General features: G+C 46.8%; 1 protein-coding gene across 1 annotated transcript in view; it reads right to left on the bottom strand.

The window, feature by feature from the left end:
• Nucleotides 1-19,006, bottom strand: part of LOC144772221 (solute carrier family 22 member 15-like) — a 211,550-nt gene extending 192,544 nt beyond the window's left edge. Inside the window, exon 1 of the mRNA XM_078656367.1 lies at nucleotides 18,780-19,006. Coding sequence (XP_078512493.1) covers nucleotides 18,780-18,866 — 87 coding nt within the window. The 5' untranslated portion in view covers nucleotides 18,867-19,006. The remainder of the gene's footprint in view (nucleotides 1-18,779) is intronic.
• Nucleotides 19,007-19,595: the final 589 nt, after the last annotated feature.

The raw sequence follows: 19,595 nt of genomic DNA, 5'->3' as shown, positions 1-19,595 counted from the left end.
TAATTCAGAACTACAAACTGAAATAATAGCTTTGAAAATGGCGCTAGATAATGCGGATCGCGAATTCCCGACACTTATAGTGTCAGATTCATATTTCTGCGTCAAAGCATATAACAAGGATTTGCAGACATGGATTCAGAACGGTTACAAAGATGACACAGATGCACCAATAAAGCAGAGACTGCTCTGGGAACAAGTAGCTCTTTTGAAAAAAGAACTACCAAAGACTCACGTGACACACTCACTGAGTCACCAGCGTGATGGCGTTCACGTTGTAGGGAATTCATTGGCTGAAACAGCCGCAGCGGCAGCCAGTAAACCGGCTCCCGTAGATCGAAAAATGCGTACATTAAAATACATTGACGGCGAAACATTGCTGGCGGTGAAAACGTCATCAAAAGGCGACTGCTCAGCGTTACCGATCAATTATCCACTCAATTATACATACATAATCGATGCAAACTCCGTCCCTTTTGCTCGAATCCCTGGAGTGGGGGATAGAGTGATTCCAAACATGGACAGGAGAAACTTGTTAATCGCAGACGCACACATGGGCGAGGGTCTCAGACACCTTAAATTAAAAGATTCTCTGGAAGAATTACAATCACGGTACTGGTGGCCAGGCATGAGCCTGCACTACACCATGTTTGTAAAAAACTGCCCAAACTGCAACAGAGATCGCAGTGGGGAGAGAAGCAGTTTAATACCTCGTCGTATCAAGGCAGATAATATTACCAACAAAAAGAATGGCTTGCGATTAACATACACAGGCTAGTTCCACTTATAATGTAGATCCACAGCACTCGGCTGACGTCCGGACTGTTATACAAGATTTGCGAGTCTAAATGGCATATACGCTAAGAGCATGCTACGTTCGACCATTTTTTTTTTCACTCAGGCAAACCAGCCTGGGGGGGGAAAGAATGGCCAAATGAGCACAGCCCAGCGGGAATCTTCTCACTTCCTTCCTGAGGGTATGGGATGGTGTAAAGAAAAAACCAAGGCAGAAAGCAATCTATAATGGAAAGGACATTAGGTTCGGGAGCTGGGTGGGTCAAACATCTAATAAGTGTCCAACGTAGTCTAAATAACTTGCCAAGAAATTCTCTGAAGGGATTCAGTCCGTACGAATTATTATTCGGAACTAGGATGTTGATCTCTGACCTTGATAGTCAGACTTCAGTGGTAACAGAAAAAAGCTTTGATGTCAAAGACCGTTTGGCTATTTTGCAGGACTTAAACAAAACAAGAAAAGACCTGAGCAACATACAGTTGAAAGAACAGCCAACGACCACTGAAGAATCACCACCTGTCCCAGCAAGACCTGTCTGGATTCCAAAAGTCGGGGATCTAGTCAGGGAGAAGATCACGGTAAAGAAGGAATTTGGGCCTTCTTACAGAAAAGCAGTTCCTGTATTGTCTGTCAACGGGACAAGATCAGTTGTACTACCGCCACTTGCTGGAAAAAAGGAGAACCGAGTTGTATCCATCGACCTGGTAAAACCACAACATGTGGCCGATAACCAACAGTAGGCCAAGTGGACTCCCAATAAGTAGCAGAACACCAAGGTTTGCTACCAGTACAGAGGTCCTATCAAAGAGGCTCATCACATTCGAAACGCCTACAGAAGAACAACAAGGACTATGCAACAATGCAATAGAACTTAGACCTCTGAAAACCCAAATAAAGACATTTAGCAGAGACACACCAATCTATACAGAAGTACCAAGTGAAAATGCGAGAAACAAAAATCCTGAACCAATTGGAACAATTGACAGAACTGCATCCGGTTACTTCATCAACTTCGATGATTCCTCTGAAGGCTTCAGCGAACAAAAGACACAGCCATCATCAAAATCCTTTAAAGACAAAGCGAAGGAACTTTTGAAACAACTGAAAGAAACATATCTGGTTTCTCCATGGATTGAATTTTGGGTGGGTTTTGGTGCATTTATCCTCACACTTTGGCTCATCATGGTATTTACCTTGGGACGCTTCATTGAGGGAAAATATGCTAAAATGGACACAGCAAGTCAGAACATCAACTTGGTCCTCAAACCACACACATCTTCACACGTCGAGAAAAGAGAACTTTCTTCAGAACTTTCTTCAGCCAACTTCACAGCAATTCCAATATCTGGTGGGGTAGCCTGGGACAACACTGACTATGAAATTTATGGTCCGGTCGAGATCCTGAAATATCCACACCAAATCAAGATCTCCTTGAGTGACTTTGCAAAACCAAACTCATTTGCTGATGATTGGGACTTTGAAAGTATAAACAATATGATGTCTGACTTAGTAATGTCTGCTAAATTTACAAAACATGATTATTTGCAGGGTTCTACAAATTATGACAGCATGTACTGCTATAACCATTATGGTAACCATTTCTTGCATAAATCTGCACAACCTAGAAATGTTTTAAATTTTAATCAATGGGAACATTGTGCTACACCTCCAAAAGGGAGCTCTAGAACCGTGTATGGCAAATATTCATATTTTTCAGGTTTTAACATAACTAATGCTGAAACATTTTATTACAAATTGTCAAACAAGACAGGGATGAAAACCATGATAACCAACACAAAATTGATATATTCAGATTCTTTCTTTGAAAAAATGAATACTTTTGGATTTGATTATTGGGACAAACATGTTGATTTGAAAAGTGTTTGGGGTACAAAAGAATGGCAAGTACAGGGTATAGAAGCTTTGTTTAGAGCCTGCATGATCCCAGAACAAATGATATTTTTAAATGACACCGTTCAACAAACCACCTGTCTTGGCTTAGCCAAAATCAAAGATTTAAATAACCTGTCTATTCCAAAGCCAACAATGTTTAGCAATAACTCTGAAACAGATGAAGAAATAGACATAAACCATATACTTAACCAAAACAGAACACATCCTGATTGGAAACAATGGTTGATCTGGCCCACAGATACAAATAACTGTCAAGATAGATTCCTGAATAAAACACAGGGTTTCAAAATGACCAGGCCAGACCCTAGATATCCCCAAAGACATCACCCAGGGATAATAACAACCTACAGTGTGGGCAAATTATGCCTTCAATGGCTACAAACTTCCACACTGCCTGAAATTAAGCAACACCTAACTTTACTTACTGATGGTGCTGACTTGCGTGATTTCATAATGGGACCACGCAAACAGCGTCAAAAGCGTTTCATAGCAGCCTCTGTATATGCAGCATACAATGAGGCCTGGAAGGTTACTCAAATTGAGACAGCAGAAAGAATACGGGAAATTGACCGTATTAATTTGGAAAAATCACTTTCTGTAGTGGACAATGGGTTAATGACTCTGTCCTCCAGAATTTTTTCATTGGACAGCATTGTGTCTTCAGCAATCGATATATTATCGCAAGACTTACTGTTATTACAACATGGTCAGTCACAATTGCGTTCTATTGTACAGCTTGGCTGGACGTTACAAAATCTGCGTTCAGGCTATGTGCCTTGGCGTTTAATCAACACAACGTCACTATTTCAAATCTTTAACCTTACTGATAGACAAATCGGTATGGCGCAGAAGGGTGCTGATTATACAATCTTGAGCATTGAAAAACTAGAAAGATTACCGTTGACAATGTCAGAACGACCTGTCAGTGAATGGATAATCCACGGAATCATAAATATTCCAATCTCAACCTTCAGGTTTCAATACTGCCAAAAATATATACAGGCTGGCATGTACGAGAAATTGGGAAAGGGGTACCTTAAAACAACATGGAACCTGCCCTATTCACATGCATGTGTCAGTAACAAAGGACAGAAAGTGTTACTTAGTGGCATCAATTGTGCTATGTCACTAAGCGGCACGCTTCTGTGTAACGGTATTAGTTTGCACGGAGCCTGTGAAGGGAATTCATACAACCTTTCATGTCACCAGCAAGGCGCACCTGCAACTGAAATAGAACCATTCTTTCAAAGACTCTATAATGGGAGTTACATTCTTATTGTAGACCGCAGATGCTGTAGTCTTATGCCCGGGACTCCTTATCTCGTCACTACGACGGCGAAGGTCAAGTGCTGTGGACGTTCTTTGTTCCCCAGCTCCTTTCCAGACAGGGAGGCGAGGGCATGGCCCAGTTTGAAAATTACTTCTATTCGAATAGACACTTTAAGCAGAATGAAAACAGTGCTTCTTCAGACGCCTACAAGGCTCACGTCATCTAAAGAAACGTATGATCTACAAGTCGCAAGGACGACTGCAGAGATACATACATTATTATCAACTAATTCCCCCGTACATTTCGCGGAAATCCTGAGCGAAATCTTAAATATTTCTGATACCACAGGGGTCTCAAAGGTATTTAAGACAGTATTTTCGATGGCATTAACACCATTCAAAGCCATACTGGGTATTTTTCCAGACTTCGTCCATTCGATTTTTGGCGGACTTCCCCTGATCCTAGGACTAATTGCAGGAATCCTATTCCTAGTCCTTATTTTTCGTTATGGCAACCCATGTCACAGATCAAACTCTCGCGACAATGGAAGATACGATCCTAGCCATTGGATACCGGGACCGGATATCAAAAATCCTGGGACTATCCCGGCTTAGAGACCTAAACATGACTTGGTTTCTATCATTTCGACCAATGTGGCAAAGGTGTGTTTTACCTGTACTAAGGTGTCTGCTATGCGGAGAAGAATGCGTGTTAGACACCTGTCTGACGCTACAATCGGATGCGCCAGTGGATGCAGATACACTGTTGGTTCCTACCAAGGTTCACGCTTTGTGCTGCCCTCAAAGGCTGCCAATTCTGATGACGGCATTCCTGGAATCTTCACCACTACGATTGAAGAGTAGTGAAGTTCAAGATGAAAGCAGCATCGAACAGGTACGACCTTCTGTCAGCAATGCAAATCAGAATGTCAATGGAGACAATCATGCGCATGAATGCATGGTTACCCCTATTTCCGACTTAGTGGAACTTTCCCATGAAGCTGTTGACAGTTTTTTCGAAAGCCTGAATGATATGATGTTCTCTCCGGAACAGAAATAGAGACTTTTGAGTAAACTCGCACACGGCGTTCCCTGAATTCGGCCTTCAACTTTAAAAATAAAGTCACATGAACAATTACAATCCAGTTCACGGACAGCAACTTTTTTCAGCAAGCCCCTAAAATATTTTTCTATATATTTTTTCCCGGGACACTGATTTTCTGCTTAAAGTAAGAGACTATTCCTAGAGAACTAAGATTTCTATTTTAGATACTTTATAGACTTTATAGACTTTAGCTGCCCGCTGGTATGTTCGCAATAGATTTTATGTGATGAAATGGTTTCGACTTTTTTTCTGTATAGCCATATTAAGAGCCATTTCATGTGTATTTCTCATATACCAACAATCAATAATGCATAACAATGCGTGTTCACTTTTGCATCTAATTCATAGCTTAAGTGCATACAATATATATGACTGCAATTTTTCAGTATATTTGAAAATTTCGAAATGCATTTATGTATTTTGGGGTGGTAAGGTATACACTATACTCTATAGTATGTTGTACTATGTTATACTATGCATAGATTAGTAGATATGACCATAGTTAGCGTGGAGTGGGTGTCGTGTATTTCTATAGGTTCTGATTCAATCCCCCTATTCCTGACCCTATTCTGGTTAAACTTACTAGCTAGTTAACTAACAGTCAGCCCATGAGGCAAGAAATCCCCCATGATGCAGATACCGTTATCTGACGCAGTCACACTACGGCACAGGAACGTGTTATCTGATTAGGTCATAACGCTTGAGATCTAATTAGACAAGCGATATTCCTCCAGCCCCTGATAAGGCATACGACGTTCTCATAACAAATCAAACCTATGACAACCTGGATAATCCGTGCGGCCATTGTTTTGATTTCACAGAGAACTTTAGTAAAGAATGTGCTAACGAGCAAGTCGTATGACATCTTTATTGACGTACCTATGTCCATCCTTACGTCAATCTCGGCACCTTTAAGGTATAAATATTGCCGACCTTGCCCTATGCAAACACACGCGTGGTGACAAGACGGAGCAGCCATACTTGCCGAAGCCGAGAGCAGAAGCAGACCCCGCAGGCAGCAGCCCCGCCTTCCTGACGCGCTGAGAGACGCGCTGCTATCTCAAGCCGAGAGACCCAGCACCGGCGCTTCTGGGCAGCCCTCGCAGGCAGCCTGGAATATCGAGAGCAGAGAAAGAGATACCATTCCTCATTAATCCTAAATTCCAGGTACAGAACTGAATAACCCCTCCTAGAGAATTCTTTAGTTATTCACTTGGCAAAAACAAACTTAAACTAAACTGTAACTTTCTATTCCCGCCCACGCATTAGACTTAGGTCAGGTACACGGGGTAGGCGTATTTAGAAACACCAGTTGAGTACGTTTAGTCAAATGTATATGTGTATGTAAATATATTTTAATCATTTTAAACATCATATGGCTCAGAAACCATATCAATGTTTTTACAGTATTATTTTATACTATTGCTTCTAATGTATGCACTTTACTTAACTATAAGTATTGCAATAATATCGATCCATTTCTCTTGTACGAGAAAAGAGACTGGTCAATAAATAACATCTTTTATTGAACACGCCCGTCTCTTCCTTTTCTCTACATTCTGATGAGACTAAGAATGCACGTACTGACTGAGTAAAATAATTGCCTTGTGCTCACACGACTCTCGAGATTGACTCTTGATTAGGGGAGAGCAAAGTTGTCATGTTCTATGGTTGTCAGAAACTAAATCCCTTCTTGTCTAATCAGGGGAGTTAATCCTTCCTTGAACATTCGAGAAAGTTTCTAGCGAACTCTGAGCTTAGCTGGCAAACCCAAAAATTAAGTCTAGTTTCGACAGTAGTAGACCTAGTTAACGTCTGGCCTAGGTCTTTACTGCTGTAGGTACTATTCCAATGCGCAGAGCCTATTGGGAAAATAGGAGCTACACTACACTACGTCCTCTCGACATTGTCCTGGCTCGAGTCGTGGTTCTTATACCATTTTCTTAGTATATGGTTTGGTCCCCCCCCTGGGGCCCACTGTGTATTAGTGCTATTTACTGTGATTTCTTTGCTAAAGTATTGTGTGCTTTGTGTCTACCGTCGTGTAGGAGATACTGTAACGTACTAGAGAGTGTTCTATAATAAATACATATTTTATAAATACTTTCTGCAGTTTCTTTTCATTTAATCTATACTATAAGATTGCATTCTGGTAAAACAAGCTGCTTTACACTCCTTCAGGACTAAGCCTGAAGGCTGTTCTCCACAGCTACCACTTGGATAGCTTTCTACGGTTGTCTGAGACCTCTTAAATCACCATAACGGTTGTCTGGACTGGTGAAGTGTGCCCACTTACATTAGTGGACAGCATATACCAGGCCAGCTTCTCACAGTGTTCAAAGTCACTAATTAAATCCTTGGCCAATCAGACTCCACGGCATGTTCAAAATATAGCACTCGGTCGGGAATACTTCTAGTGGAGCCATCAGTAAGAAATCCCAGGTACTAAACATGAAGACACCAAATACTTTCCACTACTTTCCTGCAGACCCACCGGCATTAGCCACACAAAGTAGAAATTGGTTGTCTCCAAACCAGAGCCTGTCACGTTTTTACCCAGGCATTCTGTTCAATGCTTTTATCAGCTCATGAACTGGGGCTTGTCTCAACCTGGAGAGCAAAGAGCATTTTCTCCAAGAAACACAGATGTGCCCTATCCCGGTCATTTCCAGTAAGTAAAGACGTTTGTGTCGTCTAAAATGCAACACTTTCTTCTGTCCTAAAGATAGATTACTGTCACCACCTCAAGATATGTATGGATTGGAAGACATTTTGGAAAGGGCAGGCAAATGTCCTCTCTGGGACATCAAATACACAGACACTAGATCAGAAATCAGTGGCATTGAGTATGGGCAAACAAACATTGGTGTTGGGCGAGTTGACATGGACAGCAACGGAGACAGACATTCGTACTGGGAAGGGATAAAACTGATAGGCTCAGCGGGCCACAATTGGACTAACACCCTGGGATCGGATAACAATGATATGTCCGCTGGGACAGACAGGGGGCGCGGACCGAGACTGAACGAAAAAGGTTGTGCACACTGGGACAGATACACCAACATGCTCACAGACAGGACAACAATGATGTACACACTGGGACAAAGACACTGATATACCCGGTGGGACAGGCACTGACATGCTCACTGAGACAGGAGGATAATGATGTGCACACTGGGTCAGAAACACTGATGTGCACACTGAGACAAGATGGCAATGATGTGCACACTGTGGCAGAGACACTGACATGCACGCTGAGATAACACAAGACTGATGTGCACAGTGGGACATATACAGTGACTTACACACCTGGACAGTGGACATGAGCACGAATCAGAGACCGGGCATGGATATGCACACTGGTGAGAGCAATGACAGGCACCAGAACACTGTCCCACAAGAAGATGTATGTTGCCTTTTACTTCGCTATCCACACAATATAAGATTTCTCTCAAACAGTAAGACAGTCATAAGGAGCAAAAAGCATCTGTGAGAAGTTGGCCTGGTAGGGGATGTTTCCAATTCTGGAACCACCTACTACCTGACCAAACAATCCCCTTATGGTGTCTGGTTGTAAGTCAACCTTATTAGACAAGCTATCCTAGTGGTAGCATGGACTAAGCAGCCTAAAGGCTTAACTTAAGAGGTCGTGTTAAGCGAGCTGTTTTACCACATACAATCCTGTAATACCAAATGAAAGGACACCACACAAGTATATATTATAAAAATATATGTGTTTATTACTAAAAACAATCCCCAGTATTCTTTATGAATAAAGGGGCACAAGCGTTAAATCAAAAGCACTGTTTAAACATACAAAGTTGCACAATTATGGATGAGGGCGGGGGGCCACTCAAACCATATACTAAACAAGTGGTATAAGAGAGGCCACTCGAACAGTGGTTAGGCCTAGGGCCTAGGGAATCGCTGGGAGCAGTCAGGACAAGCAATGCTGAAGTCGGGAATGGCCCTCGGGATTCGGGAGATGTGCGGAAAGCGCACGCATGCACCAATGTTAACCAATGGTGCGTAAAAGTCAAATAGTTAAAGTTTAAGGACACTTCCGCTGAACCTAGAGGAACAAAACTTAACACACAGACCCTAGAGGTGTGCACCAGTGTGGGAACACCGGCGGAGCAAAGTTACCTCACCCACAGGAAGTGGGTGCACAGGGTCGAAGTGGCGTCGGGTTTTGACACGCAGGCTCTTGGTGCTTGAAGCTGAAAGGGCTGCAGGCAGGGTGAAGACGAAGTGTCCGGTGGAGTCCAAGAGTGGACTCAAGTTGTAGAGTACCTGAAAGCAGAGGGGACAGAGTCTGGGTCACTCAGCAGTGACCAGGGTGGAACCAGGACGGAACCAGGCAATGTCGGGCGCAATCAGGTGGTCGTCGAGGCGCTTCTCTTCGCTGTCACGTGGGCTCTGGGGCATCTGCGACGTCCAGGAGCAGGTCACGATCTGTCCCACGCAGGCTCTCACCGTCGGTGCAGTCGGCTTCCGGTTTGGAGCAAACAAGCCTTGGTAAGAGCAATCCACGCGGGATTGGAAGATGGCGTCTCACTCGGACCAGGAAGGTCAGAGTCGGGGCTCCCTTTCAGGGGAGCTGGTGTGGATCTGGAGCAACCAGAATCACGAGTCTTCTTTTGTAGTTCGTCGGCACAGGGACCACAAGCCAGCTGGCAAGTGACCGGGCCAACGCGTTGAGCCAAATCGTGCCAAAGGGCCCCACGCAGCACTCGTCGAGTGTGGAGGGCTGAACTTCGGCTCAGGAGTAGCTCAGGGTGGGGGCTTCTCAAACCCCGGTGTACAGCTTCGAGGGTCACTCGTGGGCTGCACGGTCAGCGTCTCGTGGTCACTTCAAGATGGCGTGCCCCACGCTTCCGGTCGCCTCCACGGGTCTCAGCTTTGCAGGGACTGTGGATCGGGCTGTTAGAAGCTGGGCAGGCTTGATCTCGTCGATCTCAGTCGCTCGAGTTCCGGCGGGAACTGCAACCAAGTAGACGTCGAGGGCTGGATGGTGCCTGCTGCTGCAGGGTGGTCACTCCTTGACCACAAGGGAGATTCTTCGGGCTTCCACGTTGAGATGGAGGGCGAAGGGTCCAGAATATCGTTTCAAATGTTTCTTCCAGGAAATCTGATGTGCATTGGCACTGCTCCCACTCTTATTCGAATCTGGTGGGCGTGATTACCTGCTAGGTCCCCTCCTATGGGTGGGACCCAGGAAGTGGGTGGATACACCCCCTTCCTTTGATCCAGGCCGCCCTGGCACGAGGGCTGGAGTGCCCCAGAACCGGTTTGGCCGGATTATGCAAGGGGCAGCCTTGTGCGCCCCAGGCAGTGTCTGGTTTCTTTCAAACCTCCCTGCTACAATACACTATCTCCTGTCTGGAGGGCGGTGACACCCTCCTGTGACAGGAAACCCTTTGTCCAGGACCCCCTTGACTGGGTTTCGGTCAGCTCCAGGGGTCCAGACATTTGTCTGTGGCAGAGGCATCTATTTTGTGGATCTTAAGGCCTTTGGAGAAATCAACCGCATTAAAGTGAAGTAACATGTCTTACCCCTCTAGAGGGGTGGAATGCCATCCCCGTCGCCAGAACTGGCGAGGGGATGGTATTCCAAAGCGTATGACACCTTACACGACATGTTTTGATAAAGCCAAACCAGAGTTGCTAAATAACCGCGAGGATTATAAGGCACTTAATAGTATATGGTATGGCATTATCCTGAAACAGCTTAGGGATTTGTTCCCGACGGCTGCAGACAGGCTCAGCTCATGCTAGAGCTCCATCTCACATAAAAACCATGCACCCAGCCTCCAGGATTGGTGAGGCCTGTCTATAGGAGTGGCTCACAGGTTTACATGTGTCCAGATATGGGTTTAGACATAGGTATACTATATCTAAGCAAGGGGTGTGTACACCACCTTACCCCAGCTGAGGGATCAGCCAGTTGTGTCAATTTAAGAACCAGCCAGGGGTGGCAAAAGATATGCTGCAGCCCCTGGTAGGCCTTAGTGGCTCCTGTGCCCTGTGCACCTATAGTGCATTCTACAGGGGCTGACAAGGAGTCCATTTCCAATTGGTATGTACCTAGGGTACATGGAATCCATTTTACAGAGAGAGCAGATGGCCTGGGGCCCTGATTAGCAGGGAACCAGGTCAACTAAGTCAAAAAACCAGCTAAACACAGGCAAAAAATCTGGGGTAACCATAGTCAGGTAGCCACCTTCCTACATAACCCCCCCCCAAACGAAAGGAGATAAGGCTATCCTTGGCCAGGTAAGCCTATATTGCCTGAGTGGCCATATAAGGAAGTACCTGCACTAGCATGGGTACCCCCTGTCTCATGGTCCACTAAGCAGTCCCTCACCCTTTGGGTATTAGAGGGTCTCCACCATAGGGAATCACTACCTTGGGTGTGTTTATGCAAAGTTAAAGGCTGGTTTGGATATGGAGTATTGAAGTTAGGCTCTACTAAGTTAGGGCTTGGCTTCCTCCAATTATCTTCCACCAGGTGTGCCTTTCTTTCTTTAACTGAGTTGCACTGTGCTCTCAGGGTCAGCCTCTGGCTACCTAAAGCTGGAGGCTGGGTCCCTCTGTTTGGCTTGCTGGAGGGACAGTTCAGGTTTGGGCCCCTTGGGTCCCAGGTTTGGCTGTGCCCAACAGAATCCATCTGTGGGAGGTCCCTAACTACTTTTAAGGGGGGTCCCTCAGGAGTTTTTAAAGTTTTCACCTTACTAGGGCTACTAGTTTTGGTGCACCTAATCTTTTGATGGGGGTGCTTTATTTGACAGGGGGCCCTCTGGGTCTCACTGTCCTTCTTGTCCTCTGCAGCCCTGGGCTGGCTAAGGCAAGGTAGAGAGGGGCAGGTTACCTGCTCCAGACTGGGTCCCACCTGAGAAGGGTCCACTGACATCAGAGGTTCTGTCAGGCTAGGCCCAACCACCTCTGGGGCAGCTCCTTCATCAGGGGTAAGATCAGTTCCCTGAGGAGGCTGATCCTGTCCTAAAGTCTGGGGAGGGGGAGATTTCTCTTCCTCCTCCATGCTCTCAGTTTGTGTGGAGTTATCCATCATTTCAGGTTTCACAACACACATGTCAGTTTGAGTTTGGGCTGTGGCCATCACAGCCCCACCAACCTTTTCAGGAGGAGACTCAGTTTGGGTTTCTGCTGTTATCATAACAGCTTTGCTATTCTGTTCAGGAAGAGCTTTTACTAAAGATGGGGCAGAGAGTTTCTCAGCCCTACCAACCTTTTCAGGAAGGACATCTTGGATTGGGGCTGTAGCCAGTACAGCCTCACTAACCTTTCCATGGGAATTCACCATTCTAGAATGGGTTTCCTGTTCAACCTCAGCCCAGGCTGAGATTTCTAAATCATTACCCAGTAGACAGTCCACAGGCAAGTTTGGTGACACTGCCACTCTCTTTGGGCCAGTGACACCTCCCCAGCTGAGACTTACTACTGCCATGGGATGATTTGTTTGGATGCCATCAATGTTTATTACCTGGTATGTGGCACCAGGTAAAAGTTGCTTAGAGGGGACTATGCCATCAGCCACCATGGTGATGCTAGCCCCTGTGTCTCTAAAAGCTTCAACTCTTAAACCATTGATGATGGGTTCTTGTCTATACTTGCTCAAAGTATTTGGGCAAGCAGAGAAGTTGGCAAACCCCATGCCAGCCTCATAAACAAGATTAGTGGGTGATGGGGACCTGGATAGGCCAGGGTCCACCTGATTTCCAAAAGTAAACCCACCCAGATTCCTGGGTGTGCTTCCACTTCCTGGGGGATTACTGCTGACAGTAACAGGAGGTGTTGAAGCTGGCTTTGGAGGTATATTTTCTTTATTGTTATTCTTGGGACAACAGCTGTCTGTTTTGTAATGCCCCACCTGTTTACAGGGATAACAATAGGGCTTTTTATCAGTTGAAGAAGTGTCTTGGGACCCACCCCCATCCTTGGAGTTTTGGGGCCCTGGGGAAGTCTTTTCTTTACTTTTATCCCCACCCTTATCTTGAGGCTTGGTAGACTCCTTCTTCTGGTTACTGTCCTGATTCTTAGGCCTAATCCTGGTTCTGACCCATTTGTCTGCCTTCTTTCCCAATTCTTGGGGAGAGGTCAGATCAGAGTCTACCAGGTGCTGGTGTAAGAGCTGGTTCTGACAATTACTTAGGATCTGCTCCCTCATAATCAAATTATACAATCCTGTAAAGTCATGTACTTTGCTGCCATGTAGCCAACCCTCCAGAGCCTTAGTAGCACAATCTACAAAATCAGTCCAGTCCTGAGTCTGTGTCTTCTGGGTATCTCTGAACTTCAACCTGTACTGTTCAGTGGTTAAGCCAAACCCATCTATCAGAACACTCTTCAGGACTTTGTAATTGTTTGCATCCTCATGTCTAACAGTGAGGAGCTTGTCTCTCCCTTTCTCTGAAAAGGAGTACCATAAGATTGCTGCCCACTGTTCCTCAGGAACCTGCTGTACCATGCAGGCTCTCTCAAGAGCAGTCATCCACTTGTGGATGTCATCCCCTTCCTTGTAGGGGGGCACAATCTTTGTCAGGTTTCTACTATCATAGGACCTGGGTTTCTCTTTAGGAATATTGCTGCCACCAGTGGCACCTAAGCCACACAATTTTTGCTCTCTTGCCAAGGCAAGTCTAGCTTGAGCCAAGGCTACCTCCTCCCTCTCTATCTGGAGTTTGACAGCCCTCATTCTGGCCCTATGTTCTAGCTTTTGAGAAGCACCCATGCTTCTCTGTGATTCTCTGGAGGCACTAGAAATATGAGAGTCCCCTGAGGGAGATCTCACTCTTCTGTTGCCTGGGGGAATCATATGTTGGGTTCTGGGGAGGTGCTGGCCCTCTCCAGTCCCCAGTAGGTCCAAGTTGGCCTGGCTAAGCCTACCAACTGGAACCTGGCTACCCTGATCCTGTACTCCTAAGTCCTCAACATCTGAGTCCTCATCCAAGTCATCATCATCCTCCTCTTCAAGGGGATCAACTGCAGGGGGGTTCCCTCCAGTTCCTGTATCTAGGGAAGCTGCTTTTGCCTTCTCTAAGTCATCCTGTTCTAGGATTTCTACCAGGATTAGGCAGGTGGGGCTTCTGCCCCTTTTTAACCCTCTTGCTTTGCACAAGGCAATCAAGTCTCTGCGGGTTAGTTTGTCATATCCAAAAGTTGCCTGGGTAGGGTCAACTGTCACAGGACTAGACCCTGAGGCCTTTCCTGTGTCAGACATGGTTACTAGTGAGGTGTAAGTGGTGCACTTACCTACACTAAGTGTTTTCCTACTGGACCTTGCTAGTGAGTTGTAGTCAGGGGTGTGCTACTCCCTTCAACCTACAACTACTAAGTTCAGTAGAACTTAATATGCTAAGCTTTTGATTTTATATGTACCTAGAGGTACTTGATGTGATCTTTCAATTTGATATAAAGATTGCAATGGTAAAACAACAGCAAGCTCAAATCCGCACCGCTGCTCACCAATGTGAGAAGTTGGCCTGGTAGGGGATGTTTCCAATTCTGGAACCACCTACTACCTGACCAAACAATCCCCTTATGGTGTCTGGTTGTAAGTCAACCTTATTAGACAAGCTATCCTAGTGGTAGCATGGACTAAGCAGCCTAAAGGCTTAACTTAAGAGGTCGTGTTAAGCGAGCTGTTTTACCACATACAATCCTGTAATACCAAATGAAAGGACACCACACAAGTATATATTATAAAAATATATGTGTTTATTACTAAAAACAATCCCCAGTATTCTTTATGAATAAAGGGGCACAAGCGTTAAATCAAAAGCACTGTTTAAACATACAAAGTTGCACAATTATGGATGAGGGCGGGGGGCCACTCAAACCATATACTAAACAAGTGGTATAAGAGAGGCCACTCGAACAGTGGTTAGGCCTAGGGCCTAGGGAATCGCTGGGAGCAGTCAGGACAAGCAATGCTGAAGTCGGGAATGGCCCTCGGGATTCGGGAGATGTGCGGAAAGCGCACGCATGCACCAATGTTAACCAATGGTGCGTAAAAGTCAAATAGTTAAAGTTTAAGGACACTTCCGCTGAACCTAGAGGAACAAAACTTAACACACAGACCCTAGAGGTGTGCACCAGTGTGGGAACACCGGCGGAGCAAAGTTACCTCACCCACAGGAAGTGGGTGCACAGGGTCGAAGTGGCGTCGGGTTTTGACACGCAGGCTCTTGGTGCTTGAAGCTGAAAGGGCTGCAGGCAGGGTGAAGACGAAGTGTCCGGTGGAGTCCAAGAGTGGACTCAAGTTGTAGAGTACCTGAAAGCAGAGGGGACAGAGTCTGGGTCACTCAGCAGTGACCAGGGTGGAACCAGGACGGAACCAGGCAATGTCGGGCGCAATCAGGTGGTCGTCGAGGCGCTTCTCTTCGCTGTCACGTGGGCTCTGGGGCATCTGCGACGTCCAGGAGCAGGTCACGATCTGTCCCACGCAGGCTCTCACCGTCGGTGCAGTCGGCTTCCGGTTTGGAGCAAACAAGCCTTGGTAAGAGCAATCCACGCGGGATTGGAAGATGGCGTCTCACTCGGACCAGGAAGGTCAGAGTCGGGGCTCCCTTTCAGGGGAGCTGGTGTGGATCTGGAGCAACCAGAATCACGAGTCTTCTTTTGTAGTTCGTCGGCACAGGGACCACAAGCCAGCTGGCAAGTGACCGGGCCAACGCGTTGAGCCAAATCGTGCCAAAGGGCCCCACGCAGCACTCGTCGAGTGTGGAGGGCTGAACTTCGGCTCAGGAGTAGCTCAGGGTGGGGGCTTCTCAAACCCCGGTGTACAGCTTCGAGGGTCACTCGTGGGCTGCACGGTCAGCGTCTCGTGGTCACTTCAAGATGGCGTGCCCCACGCTTCCGGTCGCCTCCACGGGTCTCAGCTTTGCAGGGACTGTGGATCGGGCTGTTAGAAGCTGGGCAGGCTTGATCTCGTCGATCTCAGTCGCTCGAGTTCCGGCGGGAACTGCAACCAAGTAGACGTCGAGGGCTGGATGGTGCCTGCTGCTGCAGGGTGGTCACTCCTTGACCACAAGGGAGATTCTTCGGGCTTCCACGTTGAGATGGAGGGCGAAGGGTCCAGAATATCGTTTCAAATGTTTCTTCCAGGAAATCTGATGTGCATTGGCACTGCTCCCACTCTTATTCGAATCTGGTGGGCGTGATTACCTGCTAGGTCCCCTCCTATGGGTGGGACCCAGGAAGTGGGTGGATACACCCCCTTCCTTTGATCCAGGCCGCCCTGGCACGAGGGCTGGAGTGCCCCAGAACCGGTTTGGCCGGATTATGCAAGGGGCAGCCTTGTGCGCCCCAGGCAGTGTCTGGTTTCTTTCAAACCTCCCTGCTACAATACACTATCTCCTGTCTGGAGGGCGGTGACACCCTCCTGTGACAGGAAACCCTTTGTCCAGGACCCCCTTGACTGGGTTTCGGTCAGCTCCAGGGGTCCAGACATTTGTCTGTGGCAGAGGCATCTATTTTGTGGATCTTAAGGCCTTTGGAGAAATCAACCGCATTAAAGTGAAGTAACATGTCTTACCCCTCTAGAGGGGTGGAATGCCATCCCCGTCGCCAGAACTGGCGAGGGGATGGTATTCCAAAGCGTATGACACCTTACACGACATGTTTTGATAAAGCCAAACCAGAGTTGCTAAATAACCGCGAGGATTATAAGGCACTTAATAGTATATGGTATGGCATTATCCTGAAACAGCTTAGGGATTTGTTCCCGACGGCTGCAGACAGGCTCAGCTCATGCTAGAGCTCCATCTCACATAAAAACCATGCACCCAGCCTCCAGGATTGGTGAGGCCTGTCTATAGGAGTGGCTCACAGGTTTACATGTGTCCAGATATGGGTTTAGACATAGGTATACTATATCTAAGCAAGGGGTGTGTACACCACCTTACCCCAGCTGAGGGATCAGCCAGTTGTGTCAATTTAAGAACCAGCCAGGGGTGGCAAAAGATATGCTGCAGCCCCTGGTAGGCCTTAGTGGCTCCTGTGCCCTGTGCACCTATAGTGCATTCTACAGGGGCTGACAAGGAGTCCATTTCCAATTGGTATGTACCTAGGGTACATGGAATCCATTTTACAGAGAGAGCAGATGGCCTGGGGCCCTGATTAGCAGGGAACCAGGTCAACTAAGTCAAAAAACCAGCTAAACACAGGCAAAAAATCTGGGGTAACCATAGTCAGGTAGCCACCTTCCTACAGCATCAGAGTGCAGGTGTACTGTGCTCAATATGGTATGGTATACCTTTTACAGACGAAACGCGTTGGCTGGGCTGATGCGTGTATTCATTCTTCTAATTGCGAAAATAAAAGCAACATAACTGAATTCAAGAACTATCAAGACTCCTATCTAAATATGTTTCATTAATGCCATGATTTAAAAGATTATATTGTACTTGGCATTTGAATTGCTTTAGATATTAGCGTGCTCCTTGATACTATATTTGCTATTAGAAGAGAAATTCGATTTCTCTGAAATGTGACCGCTCAGTAGTGGGATCAAGTCAAGCGTGAGCACCTTTGTGCTGTATCAGATTCTGAGGACTTATTTACTGGTGCAGCCCATATAGCCCACACTACTGTTCCGTTACCTTTTGTATATAATTTGTAATATAATCAATTTCACATCAGCAGTGGCTGCTCCGTTATGATGGTGGAGAGTCACCCCACCTGCCAGAATAAAAAAAAAAGACAAATAAAATGATACTAAACCATTGTTTAGTATTGTTTTATGTTTGCTCTTGGAGCTAAAGCTTGGGGGCGGGGATAGGGGGGTGACAGGTTGGTGGAGGAGTGGTTGCACTGCTATTCAGTGTGCATAACGATCTGGCCGGCCAAATAGTCATGCGCACTGAAGCTCTCTCCAACCAGAGCTGTGTTGCCGGGTAGGAGAGAGCAGGCGCAGGCTCTCAGTCTAACAGGAAGTGCAAATCATCGGCGCTCAAGCTAATCCTTTCGGTGCTTCCAACAGCATGAAAGCAAACCCAGGATTGCCCGCAGGGGAGTCTGGGAGCCTGTGCCTGCAGGGGAGAGGAGCGCGATGCGACGGGTAAGTGTTTTATTGTGTTTTTTTGTTTGTCTCATCATTCATCCGTCGTCTACCCCCGAGCCACTCTATTGACACACCGACCGCTGATCAGTGGCACAAGTTAATTTATCTGGGAAATAATACAATGGGTAAACAGTTTTATCTGATTGACAAATGTAACGAACAAAGGACCACAAGAAAGAGCGTAAAAAGCAGTTTGCGTTACTAACGGCTCGCTGCTCACACGTGACACAGAGTGGATATTCATGAATAAATTGTGCATGCAACCAAAACAACTCCAAAATGGCCACACCAAAACTCTTTTAACCCGTTGTCTGCGTCGAACGTTCAGCTCCAGTGGTGAACGTTCGAAAAACGGGTGGGGCAGCGTCGGCCAACGGACGTGAGCAGCACTACCAAGGTAGTGCTCGCAACGACCGTTGGCCGACGACAGCATCTAACGGGTTAAAATATGTCTGTATTTCCACTATACACATGGTTAGTATAACAATTAAGCAGGAGTCAACAGCTGTGCATGCAAGTGCTTTAGCACATAGTCCCATGAACATTTCATCTCATCATGTGCTGGGCGAGACCCTGGCACTGTGTAGAAGTGACATCACATGCAGTGCACTCACCTGGAGCAACACCGCCAGCAGGAAGCACAGGTACCACTGGTATCCGCCCATCTCGCCCACCAGCTTCAGAGCCTCCTCCACGTCCATGGTGCAGATGAAAGGATTTACAGCTGTGCTCTAATGGCGGGCACTCCCGGGCAGCAGTCCATCGCAGACACCCTTAACGGACATCAACTACTGGCATTAGCAACACGGCACAATGGGAGACGGAGGCCCAGTGCCACCCCACATTGAAAGATTGTTAAACGCCATGTGGTGAAATTGGCAACTTTGGGCAGTATAGAGGGTCAGATGTCCAGAGGCGGCCGAGGAAGCCGTATCTTTCTGCCCTGAATAAGGTTCAAATTACTGCGGCAGTAGAGGAGCCCCGGTGGGGCACCTTTGGAAACCACCCTGGAGGCTGGTACTGCAGAGGGAGAATGGAAAACAGGGCCTTGATGGTGAGTGGAATAGATTAGATACTATTAGGATGGTGGTAATGGGGCCGGGGCAGTAAAGCTCCCGGTGCCACTATAGCCTGGGTTGAGGGTCCCTGGCTCTATTCGAATGGCCCCGCAGTCAGTAGGGTAATGCTGGGCGGCAGATCCTGAGGACTGAACTCTATGATGGGAGGCAGTGATAAGGAGGCAGCAGGACCAGACCTTAAGTGGCGCGAATGACCCTGCAGTGAGGATGGAATGAGCCTTTAGTACCCATCAGTACCCTTACATGATCTGCGGTGGGCAGGTATGAGCCATTAGCATCTAGTACTGACCAGTAGGGGCCTGGAAAGGGGCTAGTGATGCAGGGGCAGCTGGACCAGGACACTGGGGGACT

This window comes from Lissotriton helveticus, chromosome 8, assembly GCF_964261635.1.
Source record: "Lissotriton helveticus chromosome 8, aLisHel1.1, whole genome shotgun sequence".
Lineage (NCBI taxonomy): Eukaryota > Metazoa > Chordata > Amphibia > Caudata > Salamandridae > Lissotriton > Lissotriton helveticus.
The sequence above is the reverse complement of the archived record's forward strand: the minus strand, read 5'-3'. Positions and strand labels throughout refer to the sequence as shown.